A 20,555-nucleotide genomic window follows, 5' to 3' on the forward strand; every position below is an offset into this window, starting at 1 on the left:
TGAACAAAATAATTCATTTGATCCAGAAGACTCTAATAATGAGTCATTGTCAAAGAAAACAGCTGGTTCATTAGAGAATAATATTTCATCAAAAGATCGTGTCACAAGATCTAGGTCAAAAAGTTTATTGACTCCTACTATTGATGCCAGTCACCCATTTGAACCAAACCAATCAAGTTCTTCTAAACACTCAACAAGTAGTACATCAATAAATATTTCTAAGCCAGTAAAATTCGTAAATTACACGAAAACTGCTGCTCAATCAACTGTATTTGAAAACTTGATAACAAACAGTCAAGAATCTAATTTGACTATAACACAAAACAAAATGATGAGTAATTCTTGTTTGGAAGACCCGAGTAAAATGCAAAATGATCAAATGAATATATGTGCAGATTCAGATGAATTATTATCTGATAGAAAATCGATTAGGCGCTCTAATCGTTCTTTTAAAAAACATGGCATCATTGAAGGGGCAAGTCTAAGAAAATCAAAGAATCTAAAAGATAAACTTGATACAAAGGATTCTTTAAAAGGTTCTAGTTCTATGGCTGAATCAATAAATGAAAACAGTATGGAAGTAGCAAATGTTTCAATTGATGAAAAATTACATGAACAAAATAATTTATTTGAACCAGAAGATTCTTATAATGATTTATTGCCAACTATAAAAGATGGTTTATTAGAGAATAATTCATCAAATGATCGTGTCACAAGATCTAAGTCAAAAAGTTTGTCAACACATATTGTTGTCAGTAACTCATATGAACCAAAACAATCGAATTCTTCTAAACACTCAACAAATTCATCAAGTTTAACACAACATTCAAGAAATATTACACATAATAATAAAACATCAGTATTATTGAATAATACTATTGGATCATCAAAACTAAAACGCAAATCTATTGAGAATGATGAACAAACAACTCCAAATGAATGTTTATTAAAAAAAATTAAATCAACTACTCATTTAGCAGGATCTGTCCATAAAGATATTATTGCAGAAAATATAGTAAGAACAATTGTGAAAATGTCAGTTAATAAACGTAAATCTGTCCATCCGGGGGTTTTCCAATTTGAAACCCCAACAAAAAGACAAAAAACATTTTCACTTGATCAAAGTAATTCATTTTTAACTAAATTTTTAGCTGGAAATAAGAATAATGAACCGGAATCAACATTACCTGCACTATCTTATTCAGAATCTATTATTGATCAGTCTCAAATTGAAGAAAATGTTACAAAAAAATTTAAGTCTTTATATAATAAAGAATCATGGATAACAAAACGTCTTTATAGTTTTTTAATAAATAAGTTACAACCTAAATATAGTATCTATGCTGTGAAGCATGCAGAACATTTTGTCAAGTACTTAGCATCAAGATTAAAAGACATTCTTTATGATAAATTGGATTTTGAACTATGTTCAGATATGCTTCGGTATCACATGGCGAGATTTGAAATTATCAATACTACATTTGATTATTTAGATTTTTTATCAAATTACATACCAGAGCAATATTTTAGAAAGTTAGTTCCTGAATCGTTTGATCAAAAATTTGATTCAAATAAGTATTTTTTACCTATTATGGATGATGAAGAATTCTTATTTAAAGTTATGAATCATCTTAATACCAATTAGTAATATACAAATCTAAAAAAAAAAAATGTATTGTATAACTATATATACTTATTAATATTTATATAGTATTTTCATTTTTGTGCCAATCATTTTGAAAACAAATACTATTAACTGCATTGAATTATATTTATCAATAAATTATTCAAAAAGTTATAATTGCATTAAAATTGATTAAAAAGGCTAAAAGTTCAAAAAACTATAATAAAAAAGTATAAAATATTGGATACATAAATTAAAGAATACATTTTTTCAATATGAAAGAAAAAATAAATTATATCTAAACATTTTTTTAATCTTTAATTTATTCCATTTTGTATAATTAAATATAATTATATGATCACTAAATATACTTTTTTTTAGTAAAATGTATCAAAATTATACCTATTGGGGTTGTTTTTAGAAAATGATAGCTATCTTATGTATTTTGAATAGTTTTTCCATTTCAGTTTATTACTTATCTTATTAAATTGACAAATTAAGATTTTTCACCCTTGAAAAAAAAAATGGTGTATATATGTATATTAAAGAAATAATTTAATTTAAAAAAATAAATATGAAATTATAATGGCAGTTATTGTTCTATTTCTTCAGAAATAATACAACACAATAGATGTTTAAATTTTATGTATTGTAATTAAAACTAATTAATAATTATAAATTGTAATTTTACAATTCGATAAATTGTAAAAAATCAAAATATATTTGTAATCACCAGTTTATACAAATTAATTGAATTAAATTATTTTTTTGTTTGTATAATGAAAAGGATAAAAGAATAATTATTTTAAAGTTGTAAATGAAAATGTATTGTAAATAGTTATAATGGCGGTTTGAATAAAAGTATTTGAATTATATGTTTGTTGTTTTGTATTTATTAAATGAAAATAAAACAATTAATATTTTTTTGACTACACATTTTATTAAATTATATTTCCACTTAAGTCTTATAATACATAATCATGTTTTTGTATACATTTAACTCATACATAGTAGTTGATAAAACTTATATTTTATGAATAAAAAAAATCATTACAATTACGTAAATTTACTATGAAATCATCTTGAAAGTTTTAAATGTATTTAAAAGTAATTAAAATTATATTTTAATATTTAATCAATGAACACAATTTATGGGTATCATATAGTATGTGTTTTACTTGTCAATGCAGTCTATCAGGTTATATATGACTAATATGTGCAACAGTAGTTAGTATCTTTATTGTGTGCTACAGACACTGTGTTAAAATTCCAGCTATCTCATGAAAATATGGTGGAAAAAAATAAATGTACAGAATATATTTTAAAATTCAGATATTACTTGGACTAATAATTTTTAAATGATGTAACATTTAATAGGCATTATAATTTTTCATTGCTTGTAAACTTTTAGTATACGTAAAATTAATGGTAGACTAACTACTTAATTTGTAAATTCACTGATTAACCAAATACTATATTTGTACATTTATCGACTGACCACATACTATATGATAGTCCAATTCGTTGAGTTGTAGGCTTTAATTACATACAACCAACTTAAGACTAAGGAAAATACTTTAACAAATAATCGGTCATTGTCGATATACACTCTGTACATAGACATTTATCATGGTCTCAGCTGTGCTTAGGTTGATTATCTATACCCATTTGGTGTCTGGATGTTGGTACATTAATCATTTCTTGCATGTTTGTTTGATACATAGGATTTGAAGTCTGATTATGATTTCTGTTATGTTGTGGCCAAGGTTCATGCCCAACACCACCTCTAACAATCACTTGTGACTGAGCTGTAGGATTCGGTGAATAACGTTGATGTTGTTGTGGATGCCTAGAAGGAGGCACTACATAATTTTGATGATACCGATGTTGCTGTTGCAAAATTTGATTATCCATGGATGGCAAATAGTTAGATCTAGGATGCACTGATGTATCAACATGATTTGAAGTATGATTAATAGGAGGGACAGGAGCAACTGCATTTGCTCTGTTTTGAGGAACCAAAGGTATTGCTAATCTAGCATTAACAGCCAATAAATGATCTCTACGTCTAGTAAACGTAGCTAGTTCTTTTTCTAAATCAACATTTTCATTTTTTAATTGATATAAACATGACAGTAATGATGCTACATCAAAATGTTGAGCTTGTTCCATTAACAATGATCCACCTTGTTCCCACTGGCGCTCAAGTAGATCTTCTAAACTTTGAGAACTATTAATAAGTCCATTAGTTAACCATTCAGAACCAGAAGAATTAGACTGTGGTGTATCCAAAGGTTTTTGAACATGGCGATATAATTGAGGGCCCATTAATGGTTGTCGAATTGTTGGTCCATTACATTCATTGAATTGATTATGAGTTTTAATTTCTTCATTTAATGTGTCAGTCATTTGTTGAGCCATACTGGAATTTGGATTTAAAGCATTTCCTAACATATGTGGAGCATCACTACTGGATTCATAATATTTCTGATCATTTGCTTCTTTAGTTTTAGTAGTAGAAGAGTTAGACAAATTTATCATATTTGGATCCTTAATCCATGTATTTGTCATATTAGCTGGAGGCATATTTGAATTTCTGGATATACTTGGATCTATACAAGATAAATTTGGTTCTTCCATGATTTTTAATCCATCAGACTCTAATCCGTCATTTGATAAGCCAATATCAATAGAATTTTCAATGTTTTCACATTTTATTTCTTTTTCGGATGGTAAATCAGTAGGATATTGTTTAATACTTCCAACTGATACACTTTCCATTTTACCTTTAATTTGACGATTAGGAGCTATAGCTTGAGAATGATTAGGAGATATATTAAGAACACTTTGTGGTTTATCTTTAGTTTCTTCAAATGAATTAACTGATGTTGGCTTTCTTTTTGATTTCATTTGAATATCATCACTGTTAGTGCCTTGAGTAAACTCATCTAGAGATATTTCAGAAGCATTTTGTGGACGATATGGAGCAATATGTTTTATTTTTAAATTACTACTCTTTTTAAGTTTTGAATAATGATGTTTACAGTACCCAACGTACTGTACGTTGCGTCCATGATTTCCAGCTTCTTCACATAGTAATCCAACATTCTGGGCACAAGTTACATGGAATCCTAATTTACAACCACTTTTTTTGCAAGTCATGCAAGCACCATAAATCGAAACCTTAGGTTCTCTGTTCTTTTCTTCACAAATATAACAAACTTTTTTAAACCTATCAGTTGGTATTTCATTTAACTTAATTGGTTCCATAATATCAACATCTACAAAAGTCACTTCTGGTATGAACAAAGCACATACAACATGGGCCCAATTTCCATTTTCCGTTGGTTTAAGAGCACCATCTTTAGATGGACATAATTCACATATTACTTTAGCATTTGGATTTCTTTTAAGAGCTACACACTTATTGCAGTACCAGGAACCTTTTGGTACTACTCTAATTCCATAGCAAGCTTTATGCACAGCAACATTACAGTTTCGACCATCACAGTAGACTAAAGGATTGTCGTCAAATGCTTTGTCTTCACTACATACACTGCAGTTACCCAACATTTCTTTCATTGTTTTACCTGAAAAATAAATACAATTAATGATTTGATAGTATATACAATTTTAACATTACCTAATTTAATTAATAAAAAATAAATATCTATTATCATAAAATATATTTTATATTTAAAATGTATAATAAAAGATTTTTATAGGGGTCAACAGGCTCATAAGACAAATTAATTTATAAATCCAAATAATTAAATAAGGTTGTAAATTTAATTAATTATGTATGCATTTGATATATATTTAGATTGATAAATAAGTGAAAACATTCAATTGAGTAGTTAATTGAAAAAACAAATACTGTTCAATAACAATCATAATTAACCTTCTACATAAACTAGTGCAAAATAAGTTATTCTGATGAACATAGATAACATATTTTTAAGTATCCGTTATCTATAAATCAATATCATATTGATTGTGTAAACTGGGTATAAAAACGGTGATGAATTCAGTTAAACAAAATTACGTCACATTATACTTACGGTTCATATGAGAAATAAGAAGCTTGCATCAATCGTGAAATTACGGCAACGGCAATAACAGACAAACATTAGATATATGGTAGAATTCTACGTTAATATCGACATGATAGTGTTGAACGGGCAAAGGTAACGAACGATCTACTTAGTCGGAAATCTCTGGGACTATTCGTTTTGGTGACGATATTTTACAAGCACATTGACAACTAATCTTCACAGCGCTTGAGGACGGCCAGAGCAAGCGTCGAGTTTCATATGAAATGCATAAGTATATTATCGGCAATCATTTAATGTTAACCGATATTGCACCACGGTCCAGGGTGAACAAATTTAAATATCCGAAAAATCAAAGACGCCAAATGAATGGTGCAACAACGAAAACAATCAAAACACACGCAGTTCATGGGTAACTGGTTAAGAATATCATTCACAAGTCGCAGTGGAGGCAGAGGCGGCAGCCAATACTGCGGTCGTCGACCGGGATAAGAGAACATTTTATAGTTGGTATAACTTAATGAACCGTGGTTCACCTTTTAGTTGTTTCTTCCATGGACAATCGTTGGCAATCCCGTCGTAATCGGCCGTCGTGAGACGTGAAGTTGCAGAAAAAAAAAGAAAAAATCTAACGGGGATAAAAGAAAAAACAAATCATCATCTGCCTTTTCTTGTACTCTTGTTTTAATTTTAATCCACTACTGTTATTTTATTTTGTTTTTAAGTCTACTTCGTAATAAGTAGTCCGGCTTGACCATTAATTTAATTTCCGATTTCTCGCCGCTGCTGTCGTTTCTGCTACTTACATTAAATGTCAGACACATATATTTGACGAGGAACGCGTGTAGTTCACACGAAATTATTTGTTCATGACAAGAATACACCACAAGACGACGGTGACGGGTGAGACGGAACTCGTGAAATGTCACGTCATGAAGGTAAACAACCGACGGTATTCAGTAATGTTATGTAACGCGATCAGCCAAATGAACGCAGAGTGTTATCGTTTTTGTTTTACCGACGATGGTACAGCCAAATTATAGTCTTATGGGTTTCGACTTGTCCCTTGTAATTTTATATGTTCCTGTTCGAACAAAGTTATTGCAATAATCGTTTTTTACGAAATGCCCACATATAATCAATAATAACATCGATTTAACAAAATAAATTTAATCAAATACTTTTTTTTGTTTTATTTGTAATAAGTAGGCATTAATTTGTACATTGCTCATTATGAATGCCTCTTAAGTAGAACAGAGAAGAGTAAATAATGAGAATTTTCATACCAATGTGATCAAGTTATGTTTTAGAACAATCTATAAATAAATTTGGGTTGTACAATTTTTCTTTTATTGTATTCGACATTTTTTATAATCAATTAAATTTTTTTCAGGTATTTTTATGTGTAATTTCATGTAGTTCTTTATGTAATTAACTTATTATTAATAAAATATTTTTTGTACTAGTTTTGTCTATTTAATACTGTTACGTGCCACCGGCTCGATTTCAAGTAGTGCAGTCGATGATGTATTTAAATTTAATTAATAAAATATGAGACTTTAACTTAAACGTTTATTTCAATATTCAAAGTGTTTAACAAATTATAACATAGAGTGACATGAAGTTGCTTGTAGTTCCTTGACTAGAACTCATCTGAATTGTGGTCATTTCGATCCCTCTTTTATATTGATCGATTAACGTCATAGGACTTGTTGTTTAGCAGTATCCAGCGATAGACCTCGTTTCCAATATAGTATTCTAGGAATATAGATTAATCTTCGCCGCACTTTCCAATTATTATTAAATATAACAATATGCCGTCTTACGCAATATAATAATTGTAATATTGTGTTGCACCTGTTTCTATTTATTCATGATTAGGCTATACATGGTAGCCCATAACAATACACTACTCGAAATATATTTATTTTATTGAATAAGCAGTAAAAATCATATAATATTATAAATTTTAATTACTTTGGAAAACTCAAAAGTGTAACCTAATAAAACTATTATATTGAGTATATATCAATTCTTTACTTTTATCTATTAGAGAATTAATTAAACATGAAAATTATGTAAGGATTAAACTGTTATAATTCATTTGGAGAAAAAACATAATTATTCTATGTTAAGTATTAAAATCTGGAATATATAAATTGCCTTAAAAACTATATTAATTTTAAAATGCAGATGATTGTTAAGTTAACAAATAATCATCTAAGTACAATAATTCTAAGATCAGATAATTCAACTTATGTTACACAGATCCAGTTATCTACTGATTTACTTCAGTTTTTAGATTTTGATGATTGTAATAATAAATGAGTTTCAATGCAACTCTATAATAAAATGTTAGAAAAATATATAAAATTGCTTGCACATAAATTGTAAATATTAAATCTCAATTATTTTTAAATTGAACCTTAAAATCTTAATAGTTATTAAGTATCCAATTTTTTTTTTTTTGGTTATATATATGTTACGGGCAAAGTATACAATTTGGGCATTTTATACATTGTCCGGACAGTATATAAAATGCCCTTCGTATATTGGGCAATATAGATAACAGATGATATGATTTAATGAAATATGATAAATCGTAAAACAGTTAAAATAAAGTCAAATTATTATCTAAAAATTATTATTTGTAACTAGTTTTTTTTTGTTATCGTATTTTTACAATGGGGATGTCTGCTTGTCTACATATTATACGCGTGTACATGACATAATATATTATTACTATATTTACTGATTTATAAGTTATATTATATGAAGTTGTAGTGATTATCGTGCAGTCGGCCTTTTACCTATTATCAAAAATGAACTATTTAGTAACCGTGAATCATTTGTGTAGTGCAGGTTATCTCATTCAGTGTGTACCTAACTATTTATTCAAATATGGAAAAGTTTAATGATGATTTAAACAATTTAATAAAAAAAAATAAAGTGTTCAAATACTTTATTTTTTACCAAATTAAAATTTGATCAATTAATTTTACATAAAAATCAATTAAAAAAACAATTAAAAGAAAAAGGAACCGAATGATAAAAAAAACTTTTAAAAAAATATGACGTGTTAAAAGTTTCTGATGTTAATAAGTTAATTGTACCAGTATCTGAAAACAACGAAATTAAATATTATGTACATAATGAAGATTTATATGATGTTATACATAAGGTTCATTTATCGATTGGACATGGTGGACGAAACAGGATGGAACACGAAGTAAATACAAAATTTAAAAATATCTCCAGAGATATGATTATGCTATATTTAAATAGTTGCGAATCATGTAAAAGAAAAGGAAGCACAGCCAAAAAAGGATTGGTGGTGCAATCAATTATATCTACTGAGATGAATTAATCAATAATATAAATACCATTATTCATTGATTTATCATACTTCATTAAATCATATCATCTGTTATCTATATTGCCCAATATACGAAGGGCATTTTATATACTGTCCGGACAATGTATAAAATGCCCAAATTGTATACTTTGTCCATTACATATATAAAGTCTAATAATACCACTCGTTTTGTGTCTTGTCCCCTATTACATTTACTATGTTAATTTAATAAATAAATATCAAAATTTTAGTTTTTGGTATTATATATATATATTATCCATTGCAGATAATTAACAAATTATTTACTCTCATAAAAATATATTTTGTATTTTAATATCTGTAGATAATTAATAAGGTCTTTAAATCTTCAAAAATATTTTTTCATTAGGTATAATTCAACGAAAAAAAAGTTAAAAATGATTGAATGGGATATTGAAGAGTACAGTTAACAAATTTACTTTGGATTCAATTTAAAGCTTTAATTGGAACTATTATAAATTTTATTAATAATTTTATGTATAAATTGAATAAAAAGTAATGGATCAAATAAAAAATAGACAAAAAATGACTAAGTACCTAATTTAAATATTGATTGACATGCAATGTATTTTCAGTTTAACATACTTAATTCACTAATTGTAAGATATTATTTTTATCTTAAAACTATATTAGTATTCACTGTATCAAATTATATTTGAATTTCAAGATCAGTGTATATTATATTATTATAATTTTTCATTATTCATTGTTAGTGAATTTAATTTATAAGTAGTTTCTAAATTTTAAGTAATATTAATTAATGTAGTCTAAATGTTTGTATTTATTTTTATTATAGGAGTCAGCTGTGATGCATGTATGAGAGGAAACTTTAAAGGACGTCGTTTCAAATGTTTAAAATGTTACGATTATGATCTGTGTGCTGACTGTTACGAAGCTGGCGCTACTACACCACGCCATTCAGTTGATCACCCCATGCAGTGTATCTTAACACGTGCTGACTTTGAACTTTACTATGGTGGTGAATCATTGGCATCAGACCAGCCTCAAGCATTCACATGTCCATTTTGTGGGCGTATGGGTCTCACTGAAGCAGTGTTAACAGAACATGTTACTGCTGATCATCCTGATTTAACTACCGAAGTTGTAAGTTTCTTTAAGTTAGGATATATATTTTACAAATACTAATTGTAAGTTAATAATTTAGGTTTGTCCAGTTTGTGCAGCACACCCAGGAGGTGATCCAAATTTGTTAACTGATGATTTTTCTGTTCACCTACAAATGCAACATCGTGCCAGTCCAAGCGTTCCCAGGGATTTAATTTCATTTTTAATATCCTTTTTATTTCAGTTGTATAAATATATCTGAGTATATAGTTGAAAGTTTTCTAAATACATTTATTTCTTCCATATTTATAATTCATACTTAAAGAATTAAAAATATTCAGGAAATAAGTTAGATTTATTCCAAATAAAAAAATTTAGTCTATATTTTTATACCTTAAGTGATTTATTTATATATAGTTAATCATTAAATATCCAAAGTATATTGTGTTTTCTTAACTAAAGTTATTACGATGAACCAACTGTAGCAAGACATTCAGTTCGACGTATACCTCAATCATCAAGGGGTATGGGAAGTACTAGGGTTCGAAGAGCAATCAATTTCAGGTACCGGGCAGCAAAGTACGGACAATTTAATTATATCCTTTCAAACAGTAGTCTTGATGGCTTGAAATTCGATAAAGAAATTAAATGATTGTTTAATTAATCTGGTTATGCATCTGTTTTGTTGCTATATATATATATATATTTGCTATTTTTGAATAACAATTTTTTAATTTGAACATATATTAAATTATTGATGCCTTACAAAAAATAGTTAGCATTTGTAAACTTTAATCATAATGATAAATTGTTAATATTATTAATTGATTTTTAATGAATTTTAGTGGTGGAACAAGAGATGGTTCAGATCCAATTGCTGAGCTATTATCACAGTTAAGTGGAGTTCGTAGAGCACAATCAAATAATGTGCCTGGATCGTCAACAAATAACTCACAAGGCACTAATAATGTTTCATCACAACTGCAACAATTGCAAATGCAACTACAGCTTGAAAGACAACAAGTCAGGGTATTGTATAATAATAATAATGCCTAAGTTTTGATGCTTAAATAAACTTTTATCTTATTAAAAATAAATTATATTATCAATTATTAAAATTGTTATATAATAAAATATTTTCATTTGCAGGCTGCTAGACAGCAATTAGAACGTTTACCCCGTCGTCAAGGTCATGGCTCATCTGCAGCGGCATCATTGGCCAATAATAATATAGTTGGATCAGCAGTGCCAACACAATCTGCTGGTTCATCTTCTAACTTACTCAATATTCAAGTAGTTGATTCTAACTCAAACCAAAATCAGTCTACACGCAATAGCTCATCACAGTTTCTTATAAAGTATGTTCGTGTTAAAAATTAAAGACAAAAAAAATATAAATAATAGATACATGTAGTAGAGATGTTTTAAAATATATTATATTTATAATTTCAATATTTTCATATCTATCATGAAAATGTATTAATATTTATTACCATAGAGATTAGAAATTATTATAACATTATAATGTTGATCTTTAACAGCCTATATTACTATTGCTTACTTTATTGCTCCCAATCAAAGAATTAATAAAATATCGCTTATTTTTAGTTTTCATTATAAAGTATTGATTACTTATTTTTCTATTAGAAGACAATTTGTATTATTGTTTTAGATATATTGATGCACCATTAACTGAATCTGAACAACAAAAATTGGATGTGGACCGGGCTGATCGTAGTTTCTTTATGCAAGAATTATTATTGTCCATGTTAACTCCAAATGGGACTATGCCTGCAACAATAAATGCTAAGAAAGACCAATCACCTCTGGCCACAGCTGCTCAACCTCCGGTATCTCAAGCATTAACTAAACCTATAGTTCCAGATACTAAACAACGGCAAACTAACAGCAGACCATCGCCACCACCTTCACAGCAATCAGCCAATCATGTTATGGGCGTTCCTCATAGATTTTCTTCACCGCCTAGCCGCAACCGACAATCTGTGATGCAGTCACAAATTCCACAACCAGCATCTAATGTTCGAAAACAACCCAAAGTCACCGATCCCTCACCATCAAATTGAATTAATTGGAAAGAATCTAGTTGCTGCTTAACAAGTTCATAATGAAATGTCTAGTCGTGTACTGGTGTTGTAACACTTTTTTGAAATTAAAATAATATATTTAGATTGATATTTTTTTCTTTAGATTTCAGTTTAGATATATATATATTTAAATATATATATATATTTATTAAAGAAAAATAATGATAACTAATTATGAATGATATGTTATAATAAAATATATATATATTTTTGTGTACTAAAAGAAAAAAATACTGGTGTTTGAATAATTTAACATTGATTTATCGCTTAAATTATTTAACTTATCGCTTGAATTCATATGTGTTCAGTGTTTCAAACGATATTTCTCTATTGTGATATTGGAATTAAACATTTTGTTAAGAACAAAATTGTAAAAGAAGCTAAAGAACTTGGTAAATATATTGTAAATAGATTTAGCCATTGTTAATTTTTCTTTTGAAATTATAAGTTATATAAATATGTATTCAGTAATGTTTTATTCATTGTTTTGGAATAAATTTACTTCCACTTTTTACACATTCTTGAGTTCATGATTTTAGTTTTTAAAGTATTTTTCATTGAAATAAATAAGTAAAATTGTTAATAATTGTAAAAGCATAACTTTCATTTAACAACCTTACTGAATAGGTAATATATACTCATTAATTAATTTTATATTTTAATTAAATTTACTATAGATAAATTTTACTGTTTATATTTTCAATTGCTTCTAAAATTTATATTAACATATTTCTTTTTAATTTTTGTATTCAAACACATAATTTATTAAATATAATTATAATATAATTCTATATTAACTTCTAAAAATATTTCATAAAATTTATAACAATATCTAATATTTTACATACCCATTATAACATACCATACCATTATAATACTAATTTATATATTATACTAAGAAAATTTATTTTTTTAATTAGTGTATTATAAATTAAAAATAAAATCCCACTTCCACCTATAATAGTAAATGTGTTATGAGTAAGCATATATTAAAATAATTTATTTTTTTTTATTAAAGTAAATAACTTAGCATCAGTAAATAAATATAAAAAAAAGATATAATAAAGATATTTAGTCCCTGCACTAACCTTTATATTTTCTTAGAACATGTTTAATAAGTAATAATTTTTTTATGATTCATAACTTTTTCTAAGGATCTTAAATTTTCCCACCAGTTGGTTAATTCGTTTTGAACAATTAAATTAAACCATGGTGTAATAGGATGATTCAAGTTCTTTAAAAATGTATAGATTTTTGTTTTAGGAATATATAGGGCAGTATTCACTTCATCTGGATTGGGATCCAATGTAACGTCTTTGTGGAGAATAAATATGTAATCTATTTCATGTTCACCCCAAGTTCCATCTCCTTCAGACATATATCTAAATAAAATGTTTATTTTGTTAGACATAGTATTTTAACATATGTTAAAATTCTTACCTTATTCTAGTAATGTATTGTAAATCCTTTGGATGACATTGATCTTTAGGAATACCAAGTTCAAATATAAGTCTACGACAAGCAGCAGATTTAGCACCTTCTAAGTCATTGCGTTCATTCTCAATCTCGTATAGTGGATGACTGCAGCAGGAATTTGTATAGTGATCAGGAAAAGTGATTTTAGTTGATGAACGTTGCTGCAATAGAAGTTCATCTTTGGTGTTGAACAAAAATACACTAAATGCACGGTGCAATGGAATCTGTCCATTGACTAATCTGTGACAATCTCGTTTACTAGCATAACCACATTCACGGTCATTTTGGTCGACTAGAATGCAGCGCTCTTCAAGGGCAGCTTCTTGGACAGGATTTAATGGTTTAGGCACAGTTGACAAGAATCTCCGAACAGGTAAAGTGCCCAGTGATTTAAGAATAAACTTCATACTTAATGACCTGTTGAGAAATGCATGTACTAAAGTTTTTGATTTTTGAATAATTGAAAGGTATTTACAACACCAGTGTTGAACATGGAATGAAGTGTTCATAACAGAATAATTTATTCTATAAGAGTGAGAAAGTTTGAATAAATTAAATTCATTGGTTATTATAATAACTAAAAATAGATGCTTCTCATAGTAACTAACTAGTTAATTATGTAAACGTTGAAAAAATAAAACCCTATACATAATAACTTAAATATAATTGACATAATATAATAAAATCTAATTAATTTATACACTTGTGAATTTACATGACACATGTAATTATGCAATGTAAGCTACCAAGTCAATAATTTATACATAATAATTTCCTCATAGAACATCAAATTAAAATTAAATGACTGTGTTTTGTATTTAGATGAAATAAGTATTATTATTTTTTATTTTTGCAATATATGATATTTTTAAAATCAATTTCATCTAAGAATGTTTTATAGTTTAATTACTCTATTAAACAGAGTACAATATAAAGTTATGAAAAAATTAATTTAAATTAAATAAATTAAAAATGATTTATTCTGACACGTAATTACTTAATGATAAAAATATATTTTAAATTAATATTATTACATAATCGATTATGATAACACATTTAATTTAACATTAATTAAATAATAACAAAACTTTAAAATGTTAAAGAAAAAAAAAATGTAAAATGATAATATTACTTCAATTGACATTTGACTGTGCAAAGCATAAGAAATACTCAATTAACAATTATACAGTTAATTTATGAATACAAAATAAATAATAATAATAATGTAATGGGCGGAAAGAGAATTGTACATAATTTATTAGTACTATTTACAAGACGAGAATTTTGATTTAAATAAAATTAATTATGAACAAAAACAAAAAAATATTTTCATAGTAACTGTTTGAAGTGTGGAAGTATTTTAAAATATAAACTGACTTTACCTCGAAAAAAAAAAAAAATTGAAACTGGCTGCAAACGATAGGCTTCACATTTAAATGAACACTGAACAAAACATTAACCCAATACTAAAGGCATCGGGTTAAAACATTGAAGAGAAAATATTAATTAAGAAATCGTTTATCTTTTTGTTGGAATTTACCCATCCAACGGGGGCAATAGGTCAGTGTTGTTACTTGTAGTTAAGTAGTATATATACTTGTAGGCATATTTCCGCCATGATAAAAAAATCCAATCAGAACATTCGCTTTTTTGTCTGATATTTTATCTATTATCATGTGTTATCAAAGTATAAATCATATAATCACAAACCGACCAATAGGACGCGTTCCCACTTAAAGTTAAATTTCACTGAGATAACAATTTTCGACATTAAACACAATAAACAAAGGTCTATGACAATAAATGCGTACTCTCTTTTAACTTTTAACATTTTTAATGTCCAAATAATTTATTATTTTCAACGAATTAGATTTTAAATTCTAATTGATTTTTAAATCATACACGCACAGTACCTTGTATTTAAAATAAAATCAGTTGTTTTTTCTCTCTTACAAATCGCAGTTATAATTATTTATCAACATGAATGTTTGTAATTATAAAGTTTGCCAATCCTTTTCAGACGTAAAATCGGTAATCTCAACCGAAAACAATTCATTCGATGTCCGCATTGAATCAGAATTGCCGGAAACGTCGACTACAGAGAAATGTATATTAGGGATCGACGAAGCCGGTCGTGGTCCTGTCCTTGGTATGTACCAATAATACTAAGAATAATATATTTAATTTGGATCTTTTAATCTTGTTACAATAAAGTTACTAATTTCTTTAAAACTACAATGTATTAAACATTTTGTAGTCCATAAACATGGTTAACATGTTAACATAATAACATTATGTAATTTGATGTATAGAAAAAGAGAATTACCAAGTTATCAACACAGATGTCTAAATACATTTAAAAGTATCAGTAGCATATTATACCTAATTGTATACCAGTAGCAAACTAATGAGTTTAAATTTATAATGTATAGTATATAATCATAATATCACAATAAGTCCGGCTCAATAAATAAAATTGATACTGAAAATCGCCCTTTCAGCTCATCAAAATGTTATTATGAATGTAATAATAATTATTAAACTCGCTGATATATATACTTAAATCTGACCAACTGCTGCAGTAATTCTGCAAAAATAATTAATACAAGCAATCAATATACTCCATTTGCTATTAAATAATAGCAAATAATAATAATAATAATAATGTAATAAATTTTACATCTTTAATAAAGAAAAATTTAACTATTTGATCCAAAAACTTACATTTTATGTTGAATGGTTGTTCACACAAGACTATAGAGAACAAATTAATTCAATGTAATTTATACAGATGAATGTTGGTGTTTTTAATCACTCAATTAAATTATTTTAATACTCACCAACAGATTATAACAATTATTGAAAAATAATTATGTACTGTAAATTACAAATTAGACTTAAACTATAGGTTTATTTTTTCTTTAAGATTAAGGGATGAGTATTAGACTAACTTTAATTTTGAATATACTGTTGAACCTCGATAACTCGAAGGAATGTCTTGGCCCCTGTCTTACAATATATGATTTGCGTGATAAATTTTCTCGATAATTCGATTTTCACTAACTCAAATTTCTTAATAAGTCGAAGTAATTATAGTTAAATTTTGGCTTATAACTCAAATTTATATAATAATATATAACGCGTACATACCTCAATAATTCGAAGGTTAAATAACGATAACCGTAGTTGAAAACTGATTAATATTATCATTCTAATATTTACCTAATGCTTAAAAGTTACAGTTATAAATTCATCGATATAATATGGCTTTGCCTAAAACTACTCTTGCCCAGGTATTAGATAGTTGACAGGTTATATATAAGTACATTCAAGAACAATGAGAAATTAGAGAAAAGATTTTTTCGTGCTAAATGTTATTGATAACTTTAGAATTAGGTCAAACAATAAAAAACAATCAAAAATATCAGATTTCTTTAAAATATAGTTCTAATTTATTCATTACATTGTATTTTCTTTATTACATAACATTTATTACTTTATACTTTTTTAAAATTTTAATACAATATACATACCTACATACATTATACATTTATTAGTAAATATATAAATTAATAAAATCATAAAATTAAGTCTTTGTGTTTTTAAATAAAAAAAATTTTCAATATCTAACTGGAATTTTTTTTCCCCCCAACCGATTCGAGTTATTGAGGTTCCACTGTTTTAACAAATCAATAATTCTGTTGACAATAAAATTATTTTAAAGTTAGTTAAAATATATCTAATATAATTTTTTTATAATTGTCTTTCTTTAGGGCCAATGGTGTATGGAACTTCTTACTGTTCAATAGACAATCAGTCTGTACTAAAAACATTAGGATGTGCAGATTCCAAAGTATTATCTGAACAAGCACGTGATGAAATATTTGATGGAATTAATAATCAAGGCGATTTACTTGGATGGGCTGTACATATCATATCACCAACTACAATTAGCAATTGTAGCTTTAAGAGGTAACTTAAGAATTTATATTTATTTATGATAATAACTGTTATTTGTTTTAAAAATTTCTTCTCAGTTGTATAGAAAAGTGGAAATTATAAATATTAAGCTACACATAAAAAATTTGAATGGTGTACTTTATAGTGATTAAACAAGGAAGAAATCCTATATTATTACAATAATAATTTCTTTAACTACTTAATTTCTTACTGTACTAGCAGGTACAAAAAATATTATAGTTTTATTAATTTAATTTTTTAAAGAAATAATTTTATACGTTGGTTTCCAGAAAACATTGCCATAAGTGACTTTCTAAAACGCTTGGTCTTCAGGCTGAATACTAAATTTATGAATTAGATGTGTTTGAATTAAATTAAATTTTCTTGTTCCCCCTACTTAAAAAATAAATAATTATTTATATTAATTATTTTTATTTTTATTAATTTACATTTTATAACAGCAATATAATTTTTTTTTTTTTTTAGACTCATTCTAAGCTATTTTAATTTATGCCTCACCATGCCTCTCTATCCAGTATTATTTCTCTATCCCTGATTCCTAGAAGTTTCAGATCTTTGATACAATCACTCCACCGCTGTCTTTGTCATTCTATTGATCTTTTTTGGTCTGGTTTCACAATTTGACCTTATTTACTAATCTATCCTTCACTCTTCACACATGTCTTGCCCAGCTAAGTTTTCGGCTTTTCAGAACACCTACTATGTCAGTTTTATTAAACAGTTCTTTTAGTCCTGCGTTCAATCTTCTTTCATATTCATTGTTTTCTGTATTCTTTTTAGGATCGAAGATTTTTCTTAATATTTTCCTCTCAAAAATTATTAGCTTCTTATCTTCTATCTTCGTTGACATCAATGCTCCACATACATATAATACAATAGGTCTGACCAGGATTTTTATTGTCTAATTTTTGTTTTCCTTGAAAGTAATCTTGAATTGAACAGTGATACCATGGAGAAATAGCACTTATTCATTATTATTATTCTATGTTTGATTTCCTCATGGCTATTTGCACTTTCATTCATATCTAATCCAAGATATTTAAAGTTAGAAACTTTTTCGAATGTCATATATTATGCAAACAATACATCAATATCAAACATTATCAAACATCAATATAATTATTACTTTAAAAGAATAAATGGTATTTTGTGCATACATAAACATAAGTAATTCATAATAATTTTATTTTTATTCAGACAGAAGTGCTCTTTAAATGAAATTTCACACAATGCAGCTATTGGTTTAATACAACGTGTTTTGGATAGAGGTGTAAGTCTTTGTGAAGTATTTGTTGATACAGTTGGACCTCCAGAGAAATACCAAGTAATAATAATCTATTATTCTACAATATTTCAATAGTGTATAGACTATGTTCATGACACAAACTCTATTTGAAGTATATTTTAGTTTTTTAAACATGATGTAAATGTAGTCTCTTATAAATTACTGGAAAATGCCAAATTTATTAAAAATATAAATTTTAAAATAAGTGTTTTACTCTTAATAATTTATAATGTAAAGGTTATAAATTATAAGGTAAAGAGTTTCATATTTCATAATTTATAAATTATTCATTTTATACATTTTTAGGCAAAATTGTTATCAATATTCCCACAGTTAAAAATTACTGTATCCAAAAAAGCTGACTCTTTGTTTCCAATTGTAAGTGCTGCTAGTATTTGTGCCAAAGTTACTCGTGATGCGGCATTAAAACATTGGAAATTTATTGAGAGACCCGATGAAGATATTGACTCAAATTGGGGAAGCGGATATCCAAATGGTAAAACAAATTAAGAATAATTAAGTATTAACTAAAATAGAAAAAAAATATATTTAATTTAAAAAAAATTTAAGATCCAGTTACAAAAGAGTATTTGAAAAAAAATGTTGATGCAGTATTTGGATTCCCTAATATTGTACGATTTTGTTGGTCTACAGCAGAATTAGTACTAAAAAATCAAGCAGCACAAATAGACTGGTGAGTGTCTTTTATTTTTGTATAATATTATTTCATAAAATAATAAAAAAAAAATTAAAAATTATTAAATGGTTAATTCTCGTAAATTAATATATAAATAATTAAACAAATAGTTTATATTTAAAAATAAATAAACAAAATCTTGGCCTGGAATATTATTATATTTGTAAAGTACGACCAATTTTGAATTAAAAATGTATTGTTAGGTACATACAAAGTCAATTAAATTGTAATTTTTTTTTTCAAATTTAGATTGATTGAATATACCTGACAACAAATTTTTAATTTGAATCCGCTTTTACTTTATAAATATAATAATACTCCAGATTAACCTTTTAATTATTTATTTATTTCTATATATAAACTATATGTTTATTTATTTATGTATTAATATTATTTGTCTTCAGTAATATTTTTGTAATTTAATTTAAGTTCTTTAATTAAAGATTTCTTAACCAAATATGTATCATGTTTTAGGTCTGATGATGAGGAAGACAAAAATAAAACATCAGTACCAATTACATCTTTTTTTGGTCAAAATGGCAAAGAAGTACGCCAAAAAACTTCTTTTTTTGATGATAGAGGTCTAGTAGTAACAACTAACATTTAGTACTAATGAGCTGAACTATTATTGTATGTTTAATTTAAATAATAAATAATAATTAATGTTATTTTTAATATATAGTCTGAAGTATATCATTTTAAATAATAAATAGCTAGATTATAAATTTATGTGAATGCATTTAATATTTATATTGATATAATACTGTAGTACTGTTATTTTTTACTAAAACTTAAATGTAGATTAAAGTTTATTTTTAAATATAATGAGATAACTTTATGATGTAAAAATTAGTTTCTAAAGTATGAAATAACATA

The 20,555-nt window shown here is 26.5% G+C and overlaps 5 protein-coding genes across 9 annotated transcripts in view; 3 read left to right on the plus strand and 2 right to left on the minus strand.

The window, feature by feature from the left end:
- Positions 1 to 1,664, plus strand: part of LOC112682352 (uncharacterized protein PF11_0213-like) — a 6,390-nt gene extending 4,726 nt beyond the window's left edge. For 2 of the 4 annotated variants that reach the window (XM_025552921.1, XM_025552924.1), the window contains one exon: positions 9 to 1,662. In XM_025552921.1, coding sequence (XP_025408706.1) covers positions 9 to 1,645 — 1,637 coding nt within the window. In that variant the 3' untranslated portion in view covers positions 1,646 to 1,662. The other 2 variants (XM_025552923.1, XM_025552922.1) reach the window with 2 other exon arrangements.
- Positions 1,665 to 2,642: 978 nt separating this feature from the next.
- On the minus strand, positions 2,643 to 5,771 carry LOC112682310 (protein AF-10-like). Its single transcript, XM_025552851.1, has 2 exons — positions 5,686 to 5,771; positions 2,643 to 5,214 (listed from the first exon to the last, which is right to left on the minus strand). The coding sequence occupies exons 1-2, from the start codon at positions 5,690 to 5,692 to the stop codon at positions 3,260 to 3,262; spliced, it is 1,962 nt and encodes a 653-aa protein (XP_025408636.1). The 5' UTR covers positions 5,693 to 5,771; the 3' UTR covers positions 2,643 to 3,259.
- A 754-nt stretch (positions 5,772 to 6,525) lies between these two features.
- Positions 6,526 to 12,337, plus strand: LOC112682311 (E3 ubiquitin-protein ligase KCMF1-like). Of its 2 annotated transcripts, none has more exons than XM_025552852.1 (7): positions 6,526 to 6,614; positions 9,867 to 10,174; positions 10,236 to 10,361; positions 10,605 to 10,714; positions 10,981 to 11,164; positions 11,285 to 11,493; positions 11,808 to 12,337. In XM_025552852.1, exons 1-7 carry the CDS (start codon positions 6,599 to 6,601, stop codon positions 12,217 to 12,219), a joined length of 1,365 nt encoding a protein of 454 aa, XP_025408637.1. In that variant the 5' UTR covers positions 6,526 to 6,598; the 3' UTR covers positions 12,220 to 12,337. The 2 variants fall into 2 exon arrangements, with proteins under 2 accessions (XP_025408637.1, XP_025408638.1); XM_025552853.1 differs by having other exon boundaries at positions 10,605 to 10,699.
- Positions 12,338 to 13,310: 973 nt separating this feature from the next.
- LOC112682368 (isopentenyl-diphosphate Delta-isomerase 1) lies at positions 13,311 to 15,317 on the minus strand. The gene is made up of 3 exons (XM_025552942.1): positions 15,099 to 15,317; positions 13,681 to 14,133; positions 13,311 to 13,622 (listed from the first exon to the last, which is right to left on the minus strand). Exons 2-3 carry the CDS (start codon positions 14,121 to 14,123, stop codon positions 13,352 to 13,354), a joined length of 714 nt encoding a protein of 237 aa, XP_025408727.1. The 5' UTR covers positions 14,124 to 14,133; positions 15,099 to 15,317; the 3' UTR covers positions 13,311 to 13,351.
- Positions 15,318 to 15,505: 188 nt separating this feature from the next.
- LOC112682367 (ribonuclease H2 subunit A) lies at positions 15,506 to 20,373 on the plus strand. The gene is made up of 6 exons (XM_025552941.1): positions 15,506 to 15,865; positions 17,490 to 17,688; positions 18,895 to 19,021; positions 19,289 to 19,478; positions 19,553 to 19,676; positions 20,154 to 20,373. The coding sequence occupies exons 1-6, from the start codon at positions 15,697 to 15,699 to the stop codon at positions 20,284 to 20,286; spliced, it is 942 nt and encodes a 313-aa protein (XP_025408726.1). The 5' UTR covers positions 15,506 to 15,696; the 3' UTR covers positions 20,287 to 20,373.
- The last annotated feature ends 182 nt before the right edge of the window (positions 20,374 to 20,555 follow it).

The sequence above is a fragment of the Sipha flava genome, unplaced genomic scaffold (genome assembly GCF_003268045.1).
Source record: "Sipha flava isolate LNK unplaced genomic scaffold, YSA_version1 202_pilon_pilon, whole genome shotgun sequence".
In the NCBI taxonomy this organism is placed as follows: Eukaryota; Metazoa; Arthropoda; class Insecta; order Hemiptera; family Aphididae; genus Sipha; species Sipha flava.